The 19,715-nt window shown below is 40.1% G+C and overlaps 1 protein-coding gene across 2 annotated transcripts in view; it reads right to left on the bottom strand.

Moving 5' to 3' along the window:
• Positions 1 to 227: 227 nt before the first annotated feature.
• The window catches only part of BZW2 (basic leucine zipper and W2 domains 2), a 62,846-nt gene continuing 43,358 nt past the window's right edge, over positions 228 to 19,715 (bottom strand). For both annotated transcript variants that reach the window (XM_040260605.1, XM_040260606.1), the window contains exons 8-12: positions 14,182 to 14,352; positions 11,501 to 11,647; positions 10,063 to 10,201; positions 1,284 to 1,406; positions 228 to 691 (exon numbers count right to left, since the gene is read on the bottom strand). In XM_040260605.1, the coding sequence (XP_040116539.1) occupies positions 663 to 691; positions 1,284 to 1,406; positions 10,063 to 10,201; positions 11,501 to 11,647; positions 14,182 to 14,352 (609 nt within the window). In that variant the 3' untranslated portion in view covers positions 228 to 662. The remainder of the gene's footprint in view (positions 692 to 1,283; positions 1,407 to 10,062; positions 10,202 to 11,500; positions 11,648 to 14,181; positions 14,353 to 19,715) is intronic.

The following is a 19,715-nucleotide window of genomic DNA, read 5'->3' as shown; positions in this document are numbered from 1 at the left end:
TTATTATCAATTTATGGTATTGGTGCTAGTGCCCCTACGCTTTTGGGTGGATTTCTATAACACTACAAAGGTAAGTGAAATATATTCGCCAATGATACAAGGAGTAGAAGTGCTTTGATCAACAAGAACCATTCAGCATTTTGGATGGGAAAGAAAGCCTGACACTGAAATGTCATCCGTACAAGAAGTCAGGACAGTAAAGAAATAAAAGCGTTGAAAATATAAGCCCAGATTCTTAAAAAGCCATTTATTTTAAAAAACTGGTTTGTCAAATCACATACACGAGCAGATACACAACTACCAACGTGGCCCTGTAATAGACACCAGTGGGGCGTTCACCACACAGTACCTGAAAAATACAGCTTAAAAAAGAGGAGTCTGTGGAGTATTCCGCCTCAGATACCTACTGGACTTCCTGTTGAATGGCTTTAAGTTGGCGAATAGTGAGTGAGAGGTAGAGTCCCAAGTATAATCGCTGATGCCTCAGGGCTCCATTTAAAAACAAAACAAAACAGAAAACCATTTCCCCCTGGCAAAAGGGAAGTCTATCCTATTGTTTTTTTCCTTTGTGAAAACGGAAGCCAGGTTTCTCTTCTCAGATGGCTCAGCATTCCCAATCAAAGTGTTGTGTGGCGACCTCGGTATTGTGCTTCTTGAGCCACCTAATTCTCTTCACCTTCAGATTCAGATTCTACGAGAGAAGAGAGAGACAAGTCAGGTCGTTAAACAAGGTCAGGAAATCGTTTCTACTCTTATCTCCCTGTCCCCTAAAAAAACATATTTTCGCCTGGGTGTCCACTGACTAAGAGAGGGCAGAAGCAAACTTTTCGATTTTTAAATGAAATTGACTTTCTAAAAAGGCAACATACTCAGAAATATTACTGGTGACTATAACTACTTGTATGTTTCTGGATCATCAACTTCTCATGCCTAGTTGGATTAAGTCTCATCATTATTGCTCTTCCAACTTGTATTCCCACTTTAAGCACGTCAACCAGTAAAGGTGCTATAAAAAAATTGATATAATCCCATAAATGTACTTATTTTTTTCCTTTCACATCTGATTATTTCTTCCTCTTTGTCCTCCACTAAGGATAATTTAAGAGATTTTGTTTTGTTTATCATGCAGATATTTTCATTGCCTTGATTCAGAAATGAAGGCTCAGAACTTCAGTTTTACAGAAGAGGAAAAAAAAAAAAATCTGTGGAGGGAAGAGCTATTTTGAATTACAGTGAGAAAGGATCTGCTAAATGGCCACCAAGGTTGTTAAATACAATCATACCTTCTTCTGCGTTTTGTAACCACTCCACAAATTTCTTCATCTGGTCAAGGAAAACACTTTTGCCTTTGGCAACGTGTGCTTCTTTGTACCATTTCAATATCGCTTCTTCACTCAGCACATCAGCTGCAATTTCAAATCAAACATTTCAAAGTTATTACATACATATCATGTTTTCAAGCAAGTTCATGGCTTACAGCTTAATAGAAAGCAATCACTTCAAGTATTACAATTCTGTTATAAAAGAAACTCATATTGAAACTCATCAGAAGACAAGAACCCAGCTTGTTTCCACACAGCACAGCGTCCTGTGTCCAGTCTATGTCAGTAGTTCGGGTGGTGATGTTGTTTAGTTGCTCAGTGGTGTCGAACTCCTTCGTGACCCCACAGACTGTAGGCTTTGCTGTTCATGGGATTTCCCAGGTAAGAATTCTGTAGTGGGTTGCCATTCCCTTCTCCAGGGGACCTTCCTGACCCAAGGATGGGACTCTTGTCCCCTGCACTGGCAGGTGGGATCTTTACTTCTCAGCCACTGGGGAAGCCCCGTGGATAGGATCGTCAGTACTTTAGTGATGATGGTGGCACTGGGACTTGGAAATCTTACAGTGTTAATTTGCTGGGAGGAAACTGGGTTATTTTGCCAATGAATCAGCAACTTTAGCATTTCAGAATACCCTTTGTCCTGCCAGTTTCAAACACATCTTGATTAAGCAGCGACCTCAAATGACTGGTCTTTTAAGGGGATTTACTTTAGGAGAACAAAAGGGCAAACAAAAAAAAAATATATTGTAGATAGGATGCAATAATGATAATATTAATGATTAAATATAAAGATGAGCTTCCTGGGTATACCATGGGACCAATATCCACAGAATCCAAAGTTCTACATCACTCTATTGCTGTCCTAAATTTATTTTCCCACAATATCTAAATCACATGAGTTTCCTTGTACACCATTCAGAGAGAAAGACGTGTTAGATAGACTTCCTACAGGTTTTTAAGAAAAAGTGTTATCTATTAACTATCTACTACCAAAAACTCTAAATTCCACAAATATACCTTGATACCCTCAAGTTATCATTAACTTAGAATAGTTAATGTTAATAGAAAGGGGAATGTGGAAACAATAGCCTACATACTTTGCCAATGTTCTAATGGGTTGTCTTTCAGGGTTTTGGAGTGTGAAATGACATAGAAACCATATAAAAAGGATTTATTATTATCGCCAATGCCTGCCCAATCCACTGCAAATGCTGATAAATCATTCTAATGATGTTTTTGTAGTTAAAATATACCTTTAACTTATAAAAACAAGAGAAATGTTTTGATATTGCTTTTATTCATAATATCACTGATCTTTTCATAACAAAAGCCTTGTTTTTTAAAATTAATAACTGGCTCTCAGATTCAACTGAAGAGATTAAATTGACTAAAAATGCACATGATTGGTTTTAGAAAATAGAAAAGTGTGTTTTATTTTTTCTTTTGATCATTAAATACATTATGTTTTGCAAAGGAAGATAGAAATCTGGGTTTATTCATTTTTAAGGACTAGACTTAGAAATTATAATCAGGAGTCCTAAGTAATTACTCTTAGCTTCTAGTCTTTGAGTTTCTCATGTTTCCAGCTCTGCACTCTCCACTCACAATGATAAAAGAACTTTCCTACCTCTGGCCATCAAAGCCTAGTTTTCATATCCATAAGAAGATGGTTTACAGCTCAAGGAAGTGATTTGTTACTGGGTAAGAAAACTTTGCAGAAAATTTCCAGGAACACTGATTATCTCAAACATGAATTTTAAAAGTCCCTTTTATAGGATTTGTTTTTATGACATCTTTAAGATGCCTGTGATTTCTACTAGTGACTTCCAAACTGTTTCATCATGTTCTCCTATCAGTAAGACAATTTTGAGCACAAACATTCCCAACGTATGTATATTTTTTGGTTTACAAACTATATGCATGTACTAACAACTACTCTTCATGGGGTTCTCAAGGCAAGAATACTGAAGTGGTGTGCCATTCCCTTCTCCAGTGGACCACATTCTGTCAGACCTCTCCACCATGACCCTCCTGTCTTGGGTGGCCCCACATGGCATGGCTTAATTTCATTGTGTTAGACCTAACAGAAGCAGAAGATATTAAGAAGAAGTGGCAAGAATACACAGAAGAACTGTACAGAAAAGAGCTTCACGACCCAGATAATCACGATGTTGTGTTCACTCACCTAGAGCCAGACATCCTGGATTGTGAAGTCAAGTGGGCCTTAGAAAGCATCACTATGAACAAAGCTAGTGGAGGTGATGGAATTCCAGTTGAGCTATTTCAAATCCTCGAAGATGATGCTGTCAAAGTGCTGCGCTCAATATGCCAGCAAATTTGGAAAACTCAGCAGTGGCCACAGGACTGGAAAAGGTCAGTTTTCATTCCAATTCCAAAGAAAGGCAATGCCAAAGAATGCTCAAACTACCACACAATTACACTCATCTCACACGCTAGTAAAGTAATGCTCAAAATTCTCCAAGCCAGGCTTCAGCAGTACATGAACTGTGAACTTGCAGATGTTCAAGCTGGTTTTAGAAAAGGCAGAGGAACAAGAGATCAAATTGCCAACATCTGCTGGATCATGGAAAAAGCAAGAGAGTTCCAGAAAAACATCTATTTCTGCTTTATTGACTATGCCAAAGCCTTTGACTGTGTGGATCACAATAAACTGTGGAAAATTCTTCAAGAGATGGGAATACCAGACCACCTGACCTGCCTCTTGAGAAACCTATATGCAGGTTAGGAAGCAACAGTTAGAACTGGACATGGAACAACAGACTGGTTCCAAATAGGAAATGGAGTACGTCAAGGCTGGATATTGTCACCCTGCTTATTTAACTTATATGCAGAGTACATCATGAGAAACGCTGGACTGGAAGAAACACAAGCTGGAATCAAGATCACCAGGAGAAATATCAATAACCTCAGATATGCAGACGATACCACCCTCATGGGAGAAAGTGAAGAGGAACTAAAAAGCCTCTTGATGAAAGTGAAAGTGGAGAGTGAAAATGTTGGCCTAATGCTCAACATTCAGAAAATGAAGATCATGGCATCTAGTCCCATCACTTCATGGGAAATAGATGGGGAAACAGTGGAAACAGTGTCAGACTTTATTTTGGGGGGGCTCCAAAATCACTGCAGATGGTGATTGCAGCCATGAAATTAAAAGACGCTTACTCCTTGGAAGGAAAGTTATGACCAACCTAGACAGCATATTGAAAAGCAGAGATATTACTTTGCCAACAAAGGTCTGTCTAGTCAAGGCTATGGTTTTTCCAGTAATCATGTATGGATGTGAGAGTTGGACTGTGAAGAAAGCTGAGAGCTGAAGAATTGATGCTTTTGAACTGTGGTGTTGGAGAAGACTCTTGAGAGTCCCTTGGACTGCAAGGAGATCCAACCAGTCCATTCTAAAGGAGATCAGTCCTAGGTGTTCATTGGAAGGAATGATGCTAAAGCTGAAACTCCAATACTCTGGCCACCTCATGCAAAGAGTTGACTCATTGGAAAAGACCCTGATGCTTGTAGGGATTGGGGGCAGGAGAAGGGGACGACAGAGGATGAGATGGCTGGATGGCATCACCGACATGATGGACCTGAGTCTGAGTGAACTCCGGGAGCTGGTGATGGACAGGGAGGCCTGGCGTGCTGCGATTCATGGGGTCGCAAAGAGTCGGACATGACTGAGCGACTGAACTGAACAACTACTACTGTTAATGTTATAAAATAAATATAGAACTAAACATGTAAAGGGAAATTCTATTTCTTCTTCTCACCATAACGGATCATGTTATGATACAATCTACAGGTTGCAAAGGCAACAGAGTGTAGCTTCCTGACACTGTCTCATGTCTTCCTTATGAAGGTTGAGAGCTCACTCCTGCGTTTGATTGCCCCACAGAGGCTGAAAGAGACCATGCAAGTACTAGAATCCTTGTTGGTGACTGTGCTTGTGAAAAGGACTGTACATGACCGATAAAACTTACCGGATATATCATCTACTGAAAAATCAGACCAATTTTGTACAGAGCTGAGCTCGTAGAAGAATTTAATAGTAAATACCTGCTGCAAGACCAAATCTCTAGGGAAATAAATAATAAAGAAGGGACAGAAGCAATGACACAGGGCAACTTTGAGGCAAAGTGTGAATATCAAAAAGAAAGTTAACTTTTGTGTAGGAAAAAATCTAATCACAGATGGAAGGAGCTCCTTGACAAATGTAGGAGAGAGAGAACTTGTGTTTTCCACTAAGGAAAAGTAGGGAGAAGAGTTCATTATAACCAGGAGATGGAGATGACAAAGTATTGGGATCTCCCCCAACTACCTACTAGGAATACGGACGATCAGTAAAAGTACAGTAAGAAAGGAGACATTCCACAATTGCACTAAGGCCTCTCATATTACAGTGCATTTCTCTCCCTTCTATGTGGCCAACTTCTTCATCACCTCTGGGGAAAATACTCTGGTCCTTTGAGAGCCTTCCCTTTTCCTTCACCAAGTTAGCTCCAGCTCTGAGTTAGGGGCCCCTCTGCTGTCATCCTTCCACTTCTCATCATCATTTATTGGTACCAGCCTTATTTTAGCCACTGATATGGTGATTATAGGAGAGGGAAATGACAACCCACTGCAGTATTCTTGCCTAGAAAATACCATAGGCAGTGGAGCCTGCCAGGCTACAGTCCATGGCTTCGCAAAGAATCAGACATGACTGAGTGAGTGAATACACACACACATTGTGATTATAATTTTGGATTTTCTTCTATACTCTGAAATTCAGGCAGTCAGGGACTGTTTTGTTCATCTCATTTCCAGCCTTTAACATAAGACTTGGCAGCTAGTTTGCACTCAGTACACGTATAATAAATAACCTGATGAGAAAAACTAAATATGTCTCAATGTATAGAATTTTAATTCAAAATTTGGGTTTTCATGAGGGTCAAAGAGACAATATCCTAAGAGTGTTATGACAACTGCAAAGTGTTAGGTGATGTCACTTATTTAAATAAGTTGAAAACGATGTCACCTGAAACATAAAATCCAGTACTTTTTATGAGCAGTGTCGTATAGGGACATGAGTCAAACATAATTTACCCTGAGAAAGCTGGGACTATATGTGAGAAGGTCAAAAATCTTTTAGAATAAGAAACTTCTTTTAGAAAACTGTGTGTGAGGAATAGAATTTAACCTAAGAAATATCTGCAAACAATAAAAGCCATAATAGAGATACTAATAGTGCTTGAGGAGGTAGTTTTATATTTTTCCAAACCTACATGCTGAGAATACACTACCTAGCTTTAGGAAGAAAGAAATCTATTTTAGAAGGTGAATAATGCAACATTAGAAAAGTAGTGATGGACTTACTATTTTCCTTACTGCCTTAGAAATATAAAAATCTAGATTCTAGTACAAAATGTGACTCTTCAGTAAGTGACCAATCACCACTTTCTCCTTTCATTGCTGCAAAGCATTACTCAAAGTTTATTCACTTTCACTCCTCTATTTTTTTCTATAAAATATATAAAAATAAAAAATTTAATAATGGCACTCTTTTAAGCAATTAGGTTTTCAGAGGGGACATGGGGAGTCATATCCCACAGTTTCTGTTATCCTCAAGTTCTAGCAATACAGGAAGATGAGTGTATGTAATAGAGATACTCAGAGAAGGCAATGGCACCCCACTCCGGTACTCTTGCCTGGAAAATCCCATGGATGGAGGAGCCTGGTAGGCTGCAGCCCATGGGGTCATGAAGAGTCGGACACTTACTGAGCGACTTCTAAAATGGGAAAGGAGAAATGATTTCCATTACATTTTTGAAAACTAGCTTTAAAGCAAAATGTAAAGGGCTTCCTATCACTAGATAAAAGAAGCAGACAAAACATTATTTAATATTTGTAAAATGTGTATGTGTATATGGAATTAATAGTTACGCATACTCTTAACCATGTTACTACAGTTCATGGGATTTGTCACTTCTGGCATTCAATAAATATCCTTTAGGTCAATCAGTGATCTGAGACCAACAGTCACAGCATCACCTGGAAATCTGTTAAAAGGGAAATCTGAGGGCCCAAGGCTCAGAGGGTAAAGCATCTGCCTGCAATGCAGGAGATCCGGGTTCGATCCCTGGGTTGGGAAGATCCCCTGGAGAAGGAAATGGCAACCCACTCCAGTATTCTTGCCTGGAGAATCCCATGGACAGAGGAGCCTGGCAGGCTACAGTCCACGGGGTCGCAAAGAGTTGGACATGACTGAGTGACTTCACTTCACTAAGGCTGGGCCCACTGAACCAGAATCTTTGGGGAATCTGTTTTAACAAGCTCCACAGGTGATTCACACACACACAGGCACTGGAAAAGGAGTGCTTTAACAAACATAGTCCTCAAGTCTTCCTAGACGTAGGAAATACCGGACAAGAACATCCAAATCCATATAAGGACAAATGAGATATATGTCCACTGGTGCACAAGTGTTTGCTGAATGAAATAAGGCCAAGGTAAAAACTACTATGAAAAGGAAGGTAAACACAGTAACTCTCTTAACAGTCATAAAGAACAACCATTCTTCAGGGATTCCATGTTCTCAAGAGAAAAAAAAATGTGATTATTTTATTCAGAAGAACAGCCTATATGTATAATTTTGTGGAAAATTGCAAAGTTACTTAGAAGATGATATTCAGTTTTAACTTTTCAGTAAAATATAGTTTAGGTTTCTATTTGCAAGTTTCCTGATTTCATTTCCAAAAACAGCTAGGCCAGAATAAAACTGATGCTGACACTTATCTTCCTGTGTTCCCTTGGGCCTGCTCATACTCACCACAGACTTTACTAACTGAAACAACCTATTTAAAAGCTGACCACCTAGTTAACCTACGGCATAAGGAACAGCTAATGCCTCTTCTTTGTACTTCTTGGTGCCCATTTCTGGGATATAATTCCAGGCCACTGTTCCTTAGAGTTTGGGGCTGAAGAACAGGAAATAACTCAAAGCTGCCAGTTTTGCTAGCTGTTAGTAGTTGTTATAAAAAGTGTAATGGGGAAGGATGCTGACATTCACTAATAGTTAAAAAAGAGAAATCTGAAGAGTAGGATGTTAATAGTTAATATGCCATCTAAATGCCTTTACTGATTAAAAAGTAGTTTGTCTTGGCCACTGGGTACCACGGGTATGTTTGCCATAGGACCTGCAGGTCTGGTTCTGATGGGTCACCTAGCATTAAGACATTGCTGTCTCATGACCTGGGGTATCATGTAAGCCCTAGTTTTAGGACGTTGCTATTTCACAACCATATCCAAATGAGTCTAATACAGACCTGGCCAAAACAAAAAAACAAAAAACAAAAACACCTTTTATTGAACTTCAAATGGGACTCTGCAGTCATCACAGTCTCCCACTGACACAAAAAAATTGTGCCAAATACCTTAGTGCTGAGAAAGCAAAAATATCACCCACACACTTATGGGCAAGAAGAATGCATTTGAAGAATCTGGATAGCCAATTAAAACTCTGAAATGCTATCATGCATTTTTTTCCAAATAGCTAACAACCGATAATGTAAAATTTTTACATTCCAAACTGTCATTCAAAATAGACAAATTTAAGAACGCATGAAAAAGAAAAGAAACATTTGACTGGTATTCATTTATGTGTTTGTTGTGTGCATGTCTGTTAGTCGCTCAGTTGTGTCTGACTCTTTGTGATGCCATGGACTGTAGCCTGCCAGGCTCCTCTATCCCTGGAATTTTCCAGGCAAGAAAATTGGAGTGGGTTGCCATTCCCTTCTCCATGGGATTGAACCCGGGTTTCCTGCACTGCAGGCGGATGGATGCTTTACCATCTGAGCCACCAGGGAAGTCCATTAATTTATACTTTAGTTTTCTTCGGAGAAGGCAATGGCAACCCACTCCAGTCTTCTTGCCTGGAGAATCCCAGGGACGGGGGAGCCTGGTGGGCTGCAGTCTATGGGGTTGCACAGAGTCGGACACGACTGAAGCGACTTAGCAGCAGCAGCATTTCTTCTGTGTTATGCCATTTAAGATAGCAGTAATTTCTAATAAACATTTCATCATGTTCAAAATATATCATTGTTTAAATGCTCCTTGCCCCCTCCTCATAAAACTACACAAAGCTAGACCAAAGAATAGTCTAGGATCATTTTTAAAAATATAGGTATAGAGATTGAGATCAGTTAAAATCCTAGAGCATTCATTTTTTAATAAACTGGCAGTACCAGTTGTCATGGCAACCTAGTCCTTATAAACATAATGAACAGACAGTAAATGTGAAAATCTAAAAATAGTCATTTCCTGGGCAAATAGACAAAGTTTAAAGCTCATTTAGAGCCAGCTTGATGGTATCTGAAAGGCCTGAACATGCTTCTGGGGATCACTGTTGTTAGAACTAATCCTTACAATTCAAACACACTTCTTTTTAGTAATAACAGTCTTTTTCACCATCCTCCCTCCCCATCTCCCCAAATTATAAGTTCATCACCAGTCTTCTAGCCATTTCCATGAATGAGAAGTGCACAGGGGCCTAAACAGGCTGGGACCTAGGGCCACAGGCATTTATGGCTTTTGTATGAATACCCCCTCTCTCTACATAATATGGCTGCCTCACTAAAACTCAAGAGATGAGCAGAAACCCATGTCCCCCTCCGCATCACCCCTTACTCTGGCCCAAAAAGAGCTTCAACAAAACACGGAAGCATAGTGGCAGAACAACACAGATACATACCTTTGTAAAAGAGAACCACAATCTTCTGAAAGGCTTTCATGAAATGGATGTTGTCATAGCAGTATTCCTGAACCTTCTGCAGGAGGATCAGCTCTGACTGGCCTTGGGAGCTGAACACAGCCAGGAGTGGAGCGTATTGCTGGAAGAGGAGTGGGGAGGAAGACCGTTCACTTTTGTGGGAGGTATAAGGCTGATGCCACTTGAAGCACAGCGGTCACCTGGAGATTTGCTTAGAAAACTTCCACTTTGAGGATTATCTGATTATAATATTGTGTCCAACCAAAATGAATTTTTTATCCCTGCACCATATCAGATTTCTCTCATTGCACCTGCTAAAAGAGACCAAATAAGAACTCCTGACTCTGTCAAGAGACAACTGCTATGCTATGTGTTCGTCTAATGGATATTGTGAAAATGAGACAGAGATCCTAAGTTCTGAAGGTTCCCAGGCCTGCTGTGATTCCTCCACTCCTGGCTCTGCCACTGGAAGAGCAGAGGTCTCTTCCCAGATCCCCTCACAAAACATCTTTGTGGTTTTGTTCATATTGCTCCTTCTGTCTTAAATGACCTTGGCTTCCAGTTCTTGATGTGTGTGTGTCTCTCTCAGTCCTGTCTGACTCTTTGCGACCCCACTGATTGTAGCCTGCCAGGCTCCTCTGTCCATAGAATTCTCCAGGCAAGAATACTGAAGTGGGTTGCCACTCTCTTCTCCAGAGGATATTCCCAAACCAGGGATCAAACCCAAGTCTCCCATACTGCAGGCAGATTCTTTACCATCTGAGCCATCAGGGAAGCCCCTAGTTGTTGATGTTTGGCTATTATTTTGTCCAAGAGTTACTGAGCTCAACACAAACTCCTCCTTCGATTCTTCCCTGCATAAGCTACTAACTGCTCCGTTCTCCTAAATATTGAAGAGTTACCTGATTTAAATCCCACCGAGTTCATACTATGTAAGTGTCCGCTTCCCAATTCAACTGTAAACTCTGAAGGCAGGTTCTAAGTCTTCTACGTTTCTTAATAGTTTTACAGGGAGAGGAGGATGAAAGCAAACACATAGGTATCCCCTTACAAAAATATACAATTTATACAATCAGTTGATTTCTTCTACCACTCACTTTTCAAATTCTAATGTCAACTTGTAGCTGACTCCTTAGGAATCTTTGTCAGGTAGAAGGAAAACTAACAGACTATATTTCTCTTTAATACTGAATATATGACTATTCCGTGGATTTTCTGATGTTTTCACTAAGAACGTACCCTCAGTTATTTCACAAGCTCTTACATCTCAAACATTTTAGGTGGTGGCATATTTGAAAGGAAAAACATTAGGAAATATATGTTTGGACTGAACCTGGGAGCACTATGATTAGAACCCGTCTGTCACACTGTTAAAGCTGCAGCTGGCCTGCAGCCAAGACAGCCTTGCTGGAACCTGTACCTTCAGGTGTTTGAGGGCCTGCTCCGCCACGAGTTCCTCCTTCTTGTTCCATTCCACAGCGTTCATTATACAGGTCCACAGAAGTCCAATCACTGCTGTTTCTGGAAGATCATTCCTTTTCATTTCTTCTTTAACATAGAGAACCACCTACATTTCATGAAGAAAGGAGTCAAAAGAGGAACAGGCAGGTGGGGAGATCCCCCCCCCGCTGTGCTTAGTAAAAGGTTTGGGGCAGACAAACACACTGCTAGTCCCTCCCTTCCTGGCATATGCTCTCAAGTTCCAAGGCAGAGGAGAACACAATGATTTGCTCTCAGAGTGGATTTATTTTTAGTTCCCAAATTAATAGGCTTAGCTCTGGCCAGGAGCTGCTGGGTAATAGAAAATAACAGCGAATCTTGGTTTCTCAGGGTTAATCTTTTCCAGGCAGGACCCCTGTTGAGTTCAGCAGGGCAAGGGTTATTTAAGTCAGACTGACTTTCTGGGGTTTGAAGACAGCAACAGAGCTGTGAATGTCTACTTCCAATCCTCAACTTAAAACCTCTTGATGAAAAGTGTCTTGGGTTGGTATGAGGCACTCACTACAATTTATTCTTTAATTATAACTTTTGAATATCCTCATGCCTCATGTAAATAAATTGTAAAGTGCAAGACTTCTTTTAGATGGTATATATCAATGTAGCAACACTCAGCAGGCTATTTTCCCTTCAGAATTACTTTTAAATGTGCAAATGTATCCTAAAAACCTGATCATATGGAATAAATTCTGCCTAACAGTGTATTTTATATTAAACTTGTTTGAAAAAATCTCTCCCCTTTTGAAATAAAATCCCAAGTAGAGTTGAGGACTTCAGTACACACATGTATGCTAAGTCGCTCAGTCCTGTCCAACTCTTTGCGAACCCATGGACTGTAGCCCACCAGGCTTCTCTGTCCATGGGGATTCTACAGGCAAGAATACTGCAGTGAGTTGCCATTTCCTTTCCCACGGGATCTTCCTGACCCAGGGATTGAACCTGCATCTCTTAAGTCTCCTGCCTTGGCAGATGGATTCTTTACCACTGCCGCCACCTGGAGGGCTTAAAAAGTAATTAAAAACCATAATGCATCTTGCTGCTGCTGCTGCTGCTAAGTCGCTTCAGTCATGTCCGACTCTGTGCGACCCCATAGACAGCAGCCCATCAGGCTCCACCATCCCTGGGATTCTCCAGGCAAGAACACTGGAGTGGGTTGCCATTTCCTTCTCCAATGCATGAAAGGGAAAAGTGAAAGTGAAGTCACTCAGTCGTGTCCGACTCTTAGCGACCCCATGGACTGCAGCCTACCAGGCTCCTCCGTCCATGGGATTTTCCAAGCTAGAGTACTGGAGTGGGGTGCCATTGCCTTCTCCGATAATGCATCTTAATGTACCACTTTGTGAGCTCCCCTGGTGGCTCAGACGGTAAAGCATCTGCCTGCAATGCGGCAGATCCGGGTTCGATTCCTGGGTTGGAAGGTCCCCTGGAGAAGGAAATGGCAATCCATTCCAGCACTCTTGCCTGGAAAATCCCATGGACAGAGGAGCCTGATAGGCTACAGTCCATGGGGTCACAAAGAGTCAGACACGACTGAGCGACTTCACTTTCACTTTTGTGAGCAGTACACCTACTTTTCTCCCTTCCTTTTTAAAATGAAAATATACTGTTTTCTTTCCTGACAGCCTGGATTGCAGCGGGGAAAGCAGCTTTCAAGAAAAGAAGGAACGGAGGAGTCCCAGTCCTCCAGCTGACAGGGAAAAGCTGCAAAGAAATGTGACATCTCTCCCTGAAAGTATCACAGTGTTCATTATAGTTTGCTTTTTTTCACCATGGAAAATCATGTTCAAGATTTTTGCTTGGATAAAGGTTACTGACTATATTGCTGACCTTAATGCTATGAGACTTAGGACCAACACCTCCACCTGCTGGCCAGAATCCATCTTGAAATCTCAAATTTTAAATCATACATGGTACCGTGCAAGGCTCTAGGCAAGCAGGGTGGTGAGGATTGGGACTTGAGAGTTAAGTGGCAAAAGGAAAGGACTTTTAATGCAACTTTTGAATTATCACATAAAAGTTTTTTTAAAGTTCAAATGGAAAGTTTTCTTCAGGCATGACTTAAAAAAAAAAAAAAGATACAGTCATAGCCACAAGAACTATAGCTATACAAAAATATAGTATTTACATTATGCAGCTACCCAGTTATTGTGAGTGGAAGCCAGCAAGTCACTGGTCCAAGTGGTCTTTATCCGTGACGTGAATGCAAAACCACCCCCTTTTTGTCTTAAAAGTGAAATCTACATACATTAAGCTAATACTTAACCATATTATATAATTTGCAATAAAATGGGAAAAAATCACCTTAAACTGAGGTATAATGCTAGTGGATAGCAGCGGACAGTGAATCTATTAGGCAGATGAAATATTTTGACAACCATAGCAACCTGGTAAATAAGTCATTTGTATGGAAATAATCATTGTTTTCTGGAACATCCTGGAGGATGTTTTTTATATTGAGCTCATTTATATGGTATGAAAAGGACCTCAAGTTCATCACAATGAATGAAGGGCAGTCTCCTTTAAAGGAGGTAAAGTTTGTACTGCACAGTCTAGGATATGCCCCTCGCCCGTGGTTTTGCAGTGAAGTGAGCCCAAGGTCCTCACCTCCTTGATCGGGCATTCCTGAGAAAGACGCTCCTGGAGTTCCTTCTGCAGCTCCTTCCTGGTGCCCAGGGACTGCTGGACTCGGAGGAAGTCGGAGAGCTCCTTCAGACCTGCGTCAGTGAAGTATTTAGCGAAATGATCCACACTCTGTCTGTTAACTGGGAAGAGTTCCTGAGAGAGAAAAGACAAGAGACTATCACACAATAAGCCATTCACATTCTGCAAGCATAAAGAACATTTTCATATTAAAGTAGCACTTAGACTATCTCACGAAGAAAAGAGTAAGGGTTGATTTTTGAAAAGAATACATCTCAAGGTATATTTCTTGAGCACTTGCTAAGACACCTTTCAAAATTGGGCAATTTGACAAAGAGTAAAAAATGTTAATCAACTTACATAAAGTAGTTTCACTCATTTGGAACCACTATTTACTTTTTCTTTTACTTTAATTGAAGTATAGCATATGCAAAAACAGAGCAAGTTTGCTAAACTAAGTATAAATAAGGTGATAAATGAGTAAGGCTGGGATTATTTTAAACAGATAAGAAAAATGGAAATTATCAATCATACTGTTTCCTTAACTATGAGTTAAAAGACAAAAACCAGTTTTAGTAATGCTGAAATGATTTGAGATACTATTAAAAAAAAAACAATATTGACTAATATCATCTCATAGACTTCGATTCACATTCTGAGAAAATGCTGCTATTAGTCTAAAATAGCTCAGAGCTACAGGGAATGTTTGCTGTATCTCTTAATGATGGTGGATCTAAATGAAATTCATGGTGAGATCTAATCTAAACCTGTCCTACCAACTCTTCAATTCATCACATAATTCTTTTGGAAATTTTTAAGACGCGTAGTACACCATGGCTGCTCTTACATTTTTACCTCATTTCCATTTCACCTTATACAGCTTGGCAGGGGCTTAGGAACGCTTAGTCATGTTCTAATCCTGTGTGACTCTCAGCACTCAAATAAGAAAGCAAGGCAGTTTTCAAAGCTCTCACATTTTTCAGACTGTTGAAGAGTCTACAAAATAGATCCAAACTTTTATGATGGCTAGATTTGCATATATATATTGGCCAATGGCTGTATGGGCTTCAATAAAAATCTCTGAAGAAAGATCTGTAACGAGTTTGCTAAAGAAATGCAAAAAAGCAAAATGGCTGTCTGGGGAGGCCTTACAAATAGCTGTGAAAAGAAGAGAAGAGAAAAGCAAAGGAGAAAAGGAAAGATATAAGCATCTGAATGCAGAGTTCCAAAGAATAGCAAGAAGAGATAAGAAAGCCTTCCTCAGCGGTCAATGCAAAGAAATAGAGGAAAACAACAGAATGGGAAAGACTAGAGATTTCTTCAAGAAAATTAGAGATACCAAGGGAACATTTCATGCAAAGATGGGCTTGATAAAGGACAGAAATGGTCTGGACCTAATAGAAGCAGAAGATATTAAGAAGAGGTGGCAAGAATACACAAAAGAACTGTACGAAAAAGATCTTCACGATGTACAAAAAAGATAATCACGATGGTGTGATCACTTACCTAGAGCCAGATATCCTGGAATGTGAAGTCAAGTGGGCCTTAGAAAGCATCACTATGAACAAAGCTAGTGGAGGTGATGGGATTCCAGTTGAGCTATTTCAAATCCTCAAAGATGATGCTGTGAAAGTGCTGCACTCAATATGCCAGCAACTTTGGAACACTCAGCAGTGGCCACAGGACTGGTAAAGGTCAGTTTTCATTCCAATCCCAAAGAAAGGCAAATGCCAAAGAATGCTCAAACTACCATGCAATTGTACTCATCTCACACGCTAGTAAAGTAATGCTCAAAATTCTCCAAGCCAGGCTTCAGCAGTATGCAAACCATGAACTTGCAGATGTTCAAGCTGGTTTTAGAAAAGGCAGAGGAACAAGAGATCAAATTGCCAACATTTGCTGGATCATCGAAAAAGCAAGAGAATTCCAGAAAAACATGTATTTCTGCTTTATTGACTATGCCAAAGCCTTTGACTGTGTGGATCACAATAAACTGTGGAAAATTCTTCAAGAGATGGGAATACCAGACCACCTGACCTGCCTCTTGAGAAATCTGTATGCAGGTCAGTAAGCAACAGTTAGAAGTGGACATGGAACAGACTGGTTCCAAATAGGAAAAGGAGTACGTCAAGGCTGTATATTGTCACCCTGCTTATTTAACTTCTATGCAGAGTACATCATGAGAAACATTGGGCTGGAAGAAGCACAAGCTGGAATCAAGATTGCCTGGAGAAATATCAATCACCTCAGATATGCAGATGACACCACCCTTATGGCAGAAAGTGAAGAGGAACTAAAAAGCCTCTTGATGAAAGTGAAAGTGGAGAGTGAAAAAGTTGGCTTAAAGCTCAACATTCAGAAAACGAAGGTCATGGCATCCAATCCCATCACTTCATGGGAAATAGATGGGGAAACAGTGGAAATAGTGTCAGACTTTATTTTTCTGGGATCCAAAATCACTGCAGATGGTGATTGCAGCCATGAAATTAAAAGACGTTTACTCCTTGGAAGGAAAGTTATGACCAACCTAGATAGCATATTAAAAAGCAGAGACATTACTTTGCCAACAAAGGTCCGTCTAGTCAAGGCTATGGTTTTTCCAGTAGTCATGTATGGATGTGAGAGCTGGACTGTGAAGAAAGCTGAATGCCGAAGAATTGATGCTTTTGAACTGTGGTGTTGGAGAAGACTCTTGAGAGTCCCTTGGACTGCAAGGAGATCCAACCAGTCCATTCTAAAGGAGATCAGTCCTGGGTGTTCTTTGGAAGGACTGATGCTAAAGCTGAAACTCCAGTACTTTGGCCACCTCATGCGAAGAGTTGACTCATTGGAAAAGACCCTGATGCTGGGAGGGATTGGGGGCAGGAGAAGGGGACCACAGAGGATGAGATGGCTGGATGGCATCACCGACTCGATGGACGTGAGTCTGAGTGAACTCCGGGAGTTGGTGATGGACAGGGAGGCCTGGCGTGCTGCGATTCATGGGGTCGCAAAGAGTTGGACACGACTGAGCGACTGAATTGAACTGAACTGATAGGGACGTAGCCAGATGGCTTCTGTCATGATTCAAATATTAATATTCTGTGCACCATCATCCCATAACCTGCCTTGAGTTGAGTCATGAGTTTCAAAATGTCAGAACAGAGTTGGTGGGAGCAGCATTAAAACATACATTCACGTTAAACAAAGATTTCAAAACTGACTGAATTTCTGTCATTGATATTTGTCAAGAGGTCTTCTAAATTTGTTGGGGGCAGGGAACTAATTTAATTTTTAGTTTCTTCTATGAATTTAGATATGAAGTGTTTTGCTAATAACTGTATACAATAGAAGTTTTACAGAAAAATAAACTGAACCTCAACAAGGTTAAACAAGTAATTAGGCAGCTAGAAATTTAAGGACATGGCTGCATGACTCCAAAGTCAATAATTATTTGTGCCAGTATTCTGTATTCAATTTAGGAAGAATGTGACTGCAAAGTCTGATTGCAAGTTACGTTCAGAGTAATACATCATCAAAAGTGATTTTTTAATTTACTTTTATGAACTATAACCATAGTCCTTATGAATGACACGTAATATCTTGAAAATTATTATTCTGAGCTGATCTCCACATTTCTGCTCCTACTAAATTCTCTCTTTTGCTGTTCCCAACATGCCATGCCTCAAAGGCTTTGCCTGAAATACCCTTCCTGGATATATCTAGATAGTTAGCTTCCTCACACACATCACCTTATGAGAGGCCTTGCCACACCACACAGGCATACCTCACTGTTTGCCTACTTGGTTTTCCTCTCAGAGTACTTTTTACTTTTTATTATACTACACATTTAAATTAATTATTCAGTTTATTGCCTGTTCCCCTGCAATAAACTATAAGCCCCAGAAAGACAAAGGTTGCTTGTTTGACTTTCTTCAATAGCTTCAGCTCAATATCTTGCTCACTGTTCCCTTCTCCACTGATGGGAGAATGATGTCTCCCATCTCCTCTCTTCTGGGAGTTACTATATATTTTTCTTGCTTCTGTATTACAGAAGTAGGTAATTGCTAAATTTTGAGAATATGCTATTTTTTCCCCCAAATGTGCTAACCCAGAGGGAATTTTGTTAAACAGCTTAGTGAAACAAAAATTTCCTCCTAGATGGTGGAACTGACACTCTAGTCCTCATTCATTTGTAGGTCAGCAAACAGCATGCAGGCATGGTCTAAGACATAGCCACCCTGTCCTCACGGAGTTTCTGGTAGAAACTGCTACCTAAGCTTTTCATGCTCAAAATATACTAGACAAAGAACCCTAGTAAAAACACTTAAATGATATGTTTTCAAAAAGGAAATACATTAAACATTTTTTAAAATGAAGTAACCTAATCAAGTTAACCAAGCTGTGATTACTGGTGTCTTTAAGGAACCATACTTTAAGTTAGAAGAGCATAGCTTTTTAAAAAGTTTAATATGGGAAAGAAAGGTTCACTCTTACCCCCTAACCCACACTCACATACAGTGCCTTGTAAAACACCTGATAATAAGCACAAAATTGTAAGGATGAATGAATAAAAAATAAACTGGTATTCAAAAAAATAAAATGGATAACCAACAAGGACCGATTTGTATCGCACATGGAATGCTGCTCAGTGTTATGTGGCAGCTTGAATGGGAGGGAAGTTTAGGGGAGAGTGGATATATGTATATGTATGGCTGAGCTCCTTTGCTGTTCACCCTAAATTATCACAACAGTGTTAATTAGCTATATATCTCAATACAAAATAAAAGTTTAAAAAAGATAAATAACTGAGTCTTCTGTGTTAAGTAGTAATCGACTATATCTTTTTTCCTAATAATTCACCCAGCTTTCCTTTAAACAAGTGTTCAGTGAAGTTTCTCCTTGTTGTATTCGTCTTCACAGGTGGAGAAGTAGCTCATGAGTGGATTAAATCTTCCTACCCCACTGGCAGGCTTCTCACTGACTTCTTCTGGCCAAACAAGGTGAACGTCTACAACACCAGAAGGGCTCACTTTGGTGTCCTATATTCCTGTCCTCTGACATGAGGACAGAATGGCTCTGGTCGGAGCTGTTCCTTCACCATGGGTCCCAGAAAGAAAGGGCATGTAGATCTCAGTGGGCCTTGCTGAGCTAAGATACAGCTCCTCCACAGACTCAGGGACGAGAATACACTCTTTCATATGAACCTCCACCAACATCAACAACCTATTCACTTGTCTTCAGTGACTTCCAGACACCCTACGTTGCTACAGAGTAGGTGCCACAAAGGCAGGAAACTTTTCTATCCTGTCTCTACAACTTCTAGGCTGGAGCCTGGCACAAAGCAGACACTTAATAAATACACACTAAAATGAAAAGTATTGTCAGTGGCAAAAATCAACAAGAATCTAGAGTTAAATTTTTCTTCTTTATCAAATTCTAAAGACTTCCAAGGGAGCTCTTTTAAGGTAAATTGCAAAAGATAAAGGGATTTTAAGTCACTGAAAATCCAAGAGTTT

This window comes from Oryx dammah, unplaced genomic scaffold, assembly GCF_014754425.2.
Source record: "Oryx dammah isolate SB20612 unplaced genomic scaffold, SCBI_Odam_1.1 HiC_scaffold_18, whole genome shotgun sequence".
NCBI lineage: Eukaryota > Metazoa > Chordata > Mammalia > Artiodactyla > Bovidae > Oryx > Oryx dammah.
This window is presented reverse-complemented; position numbering and strand designations above follow the sequence as displayed.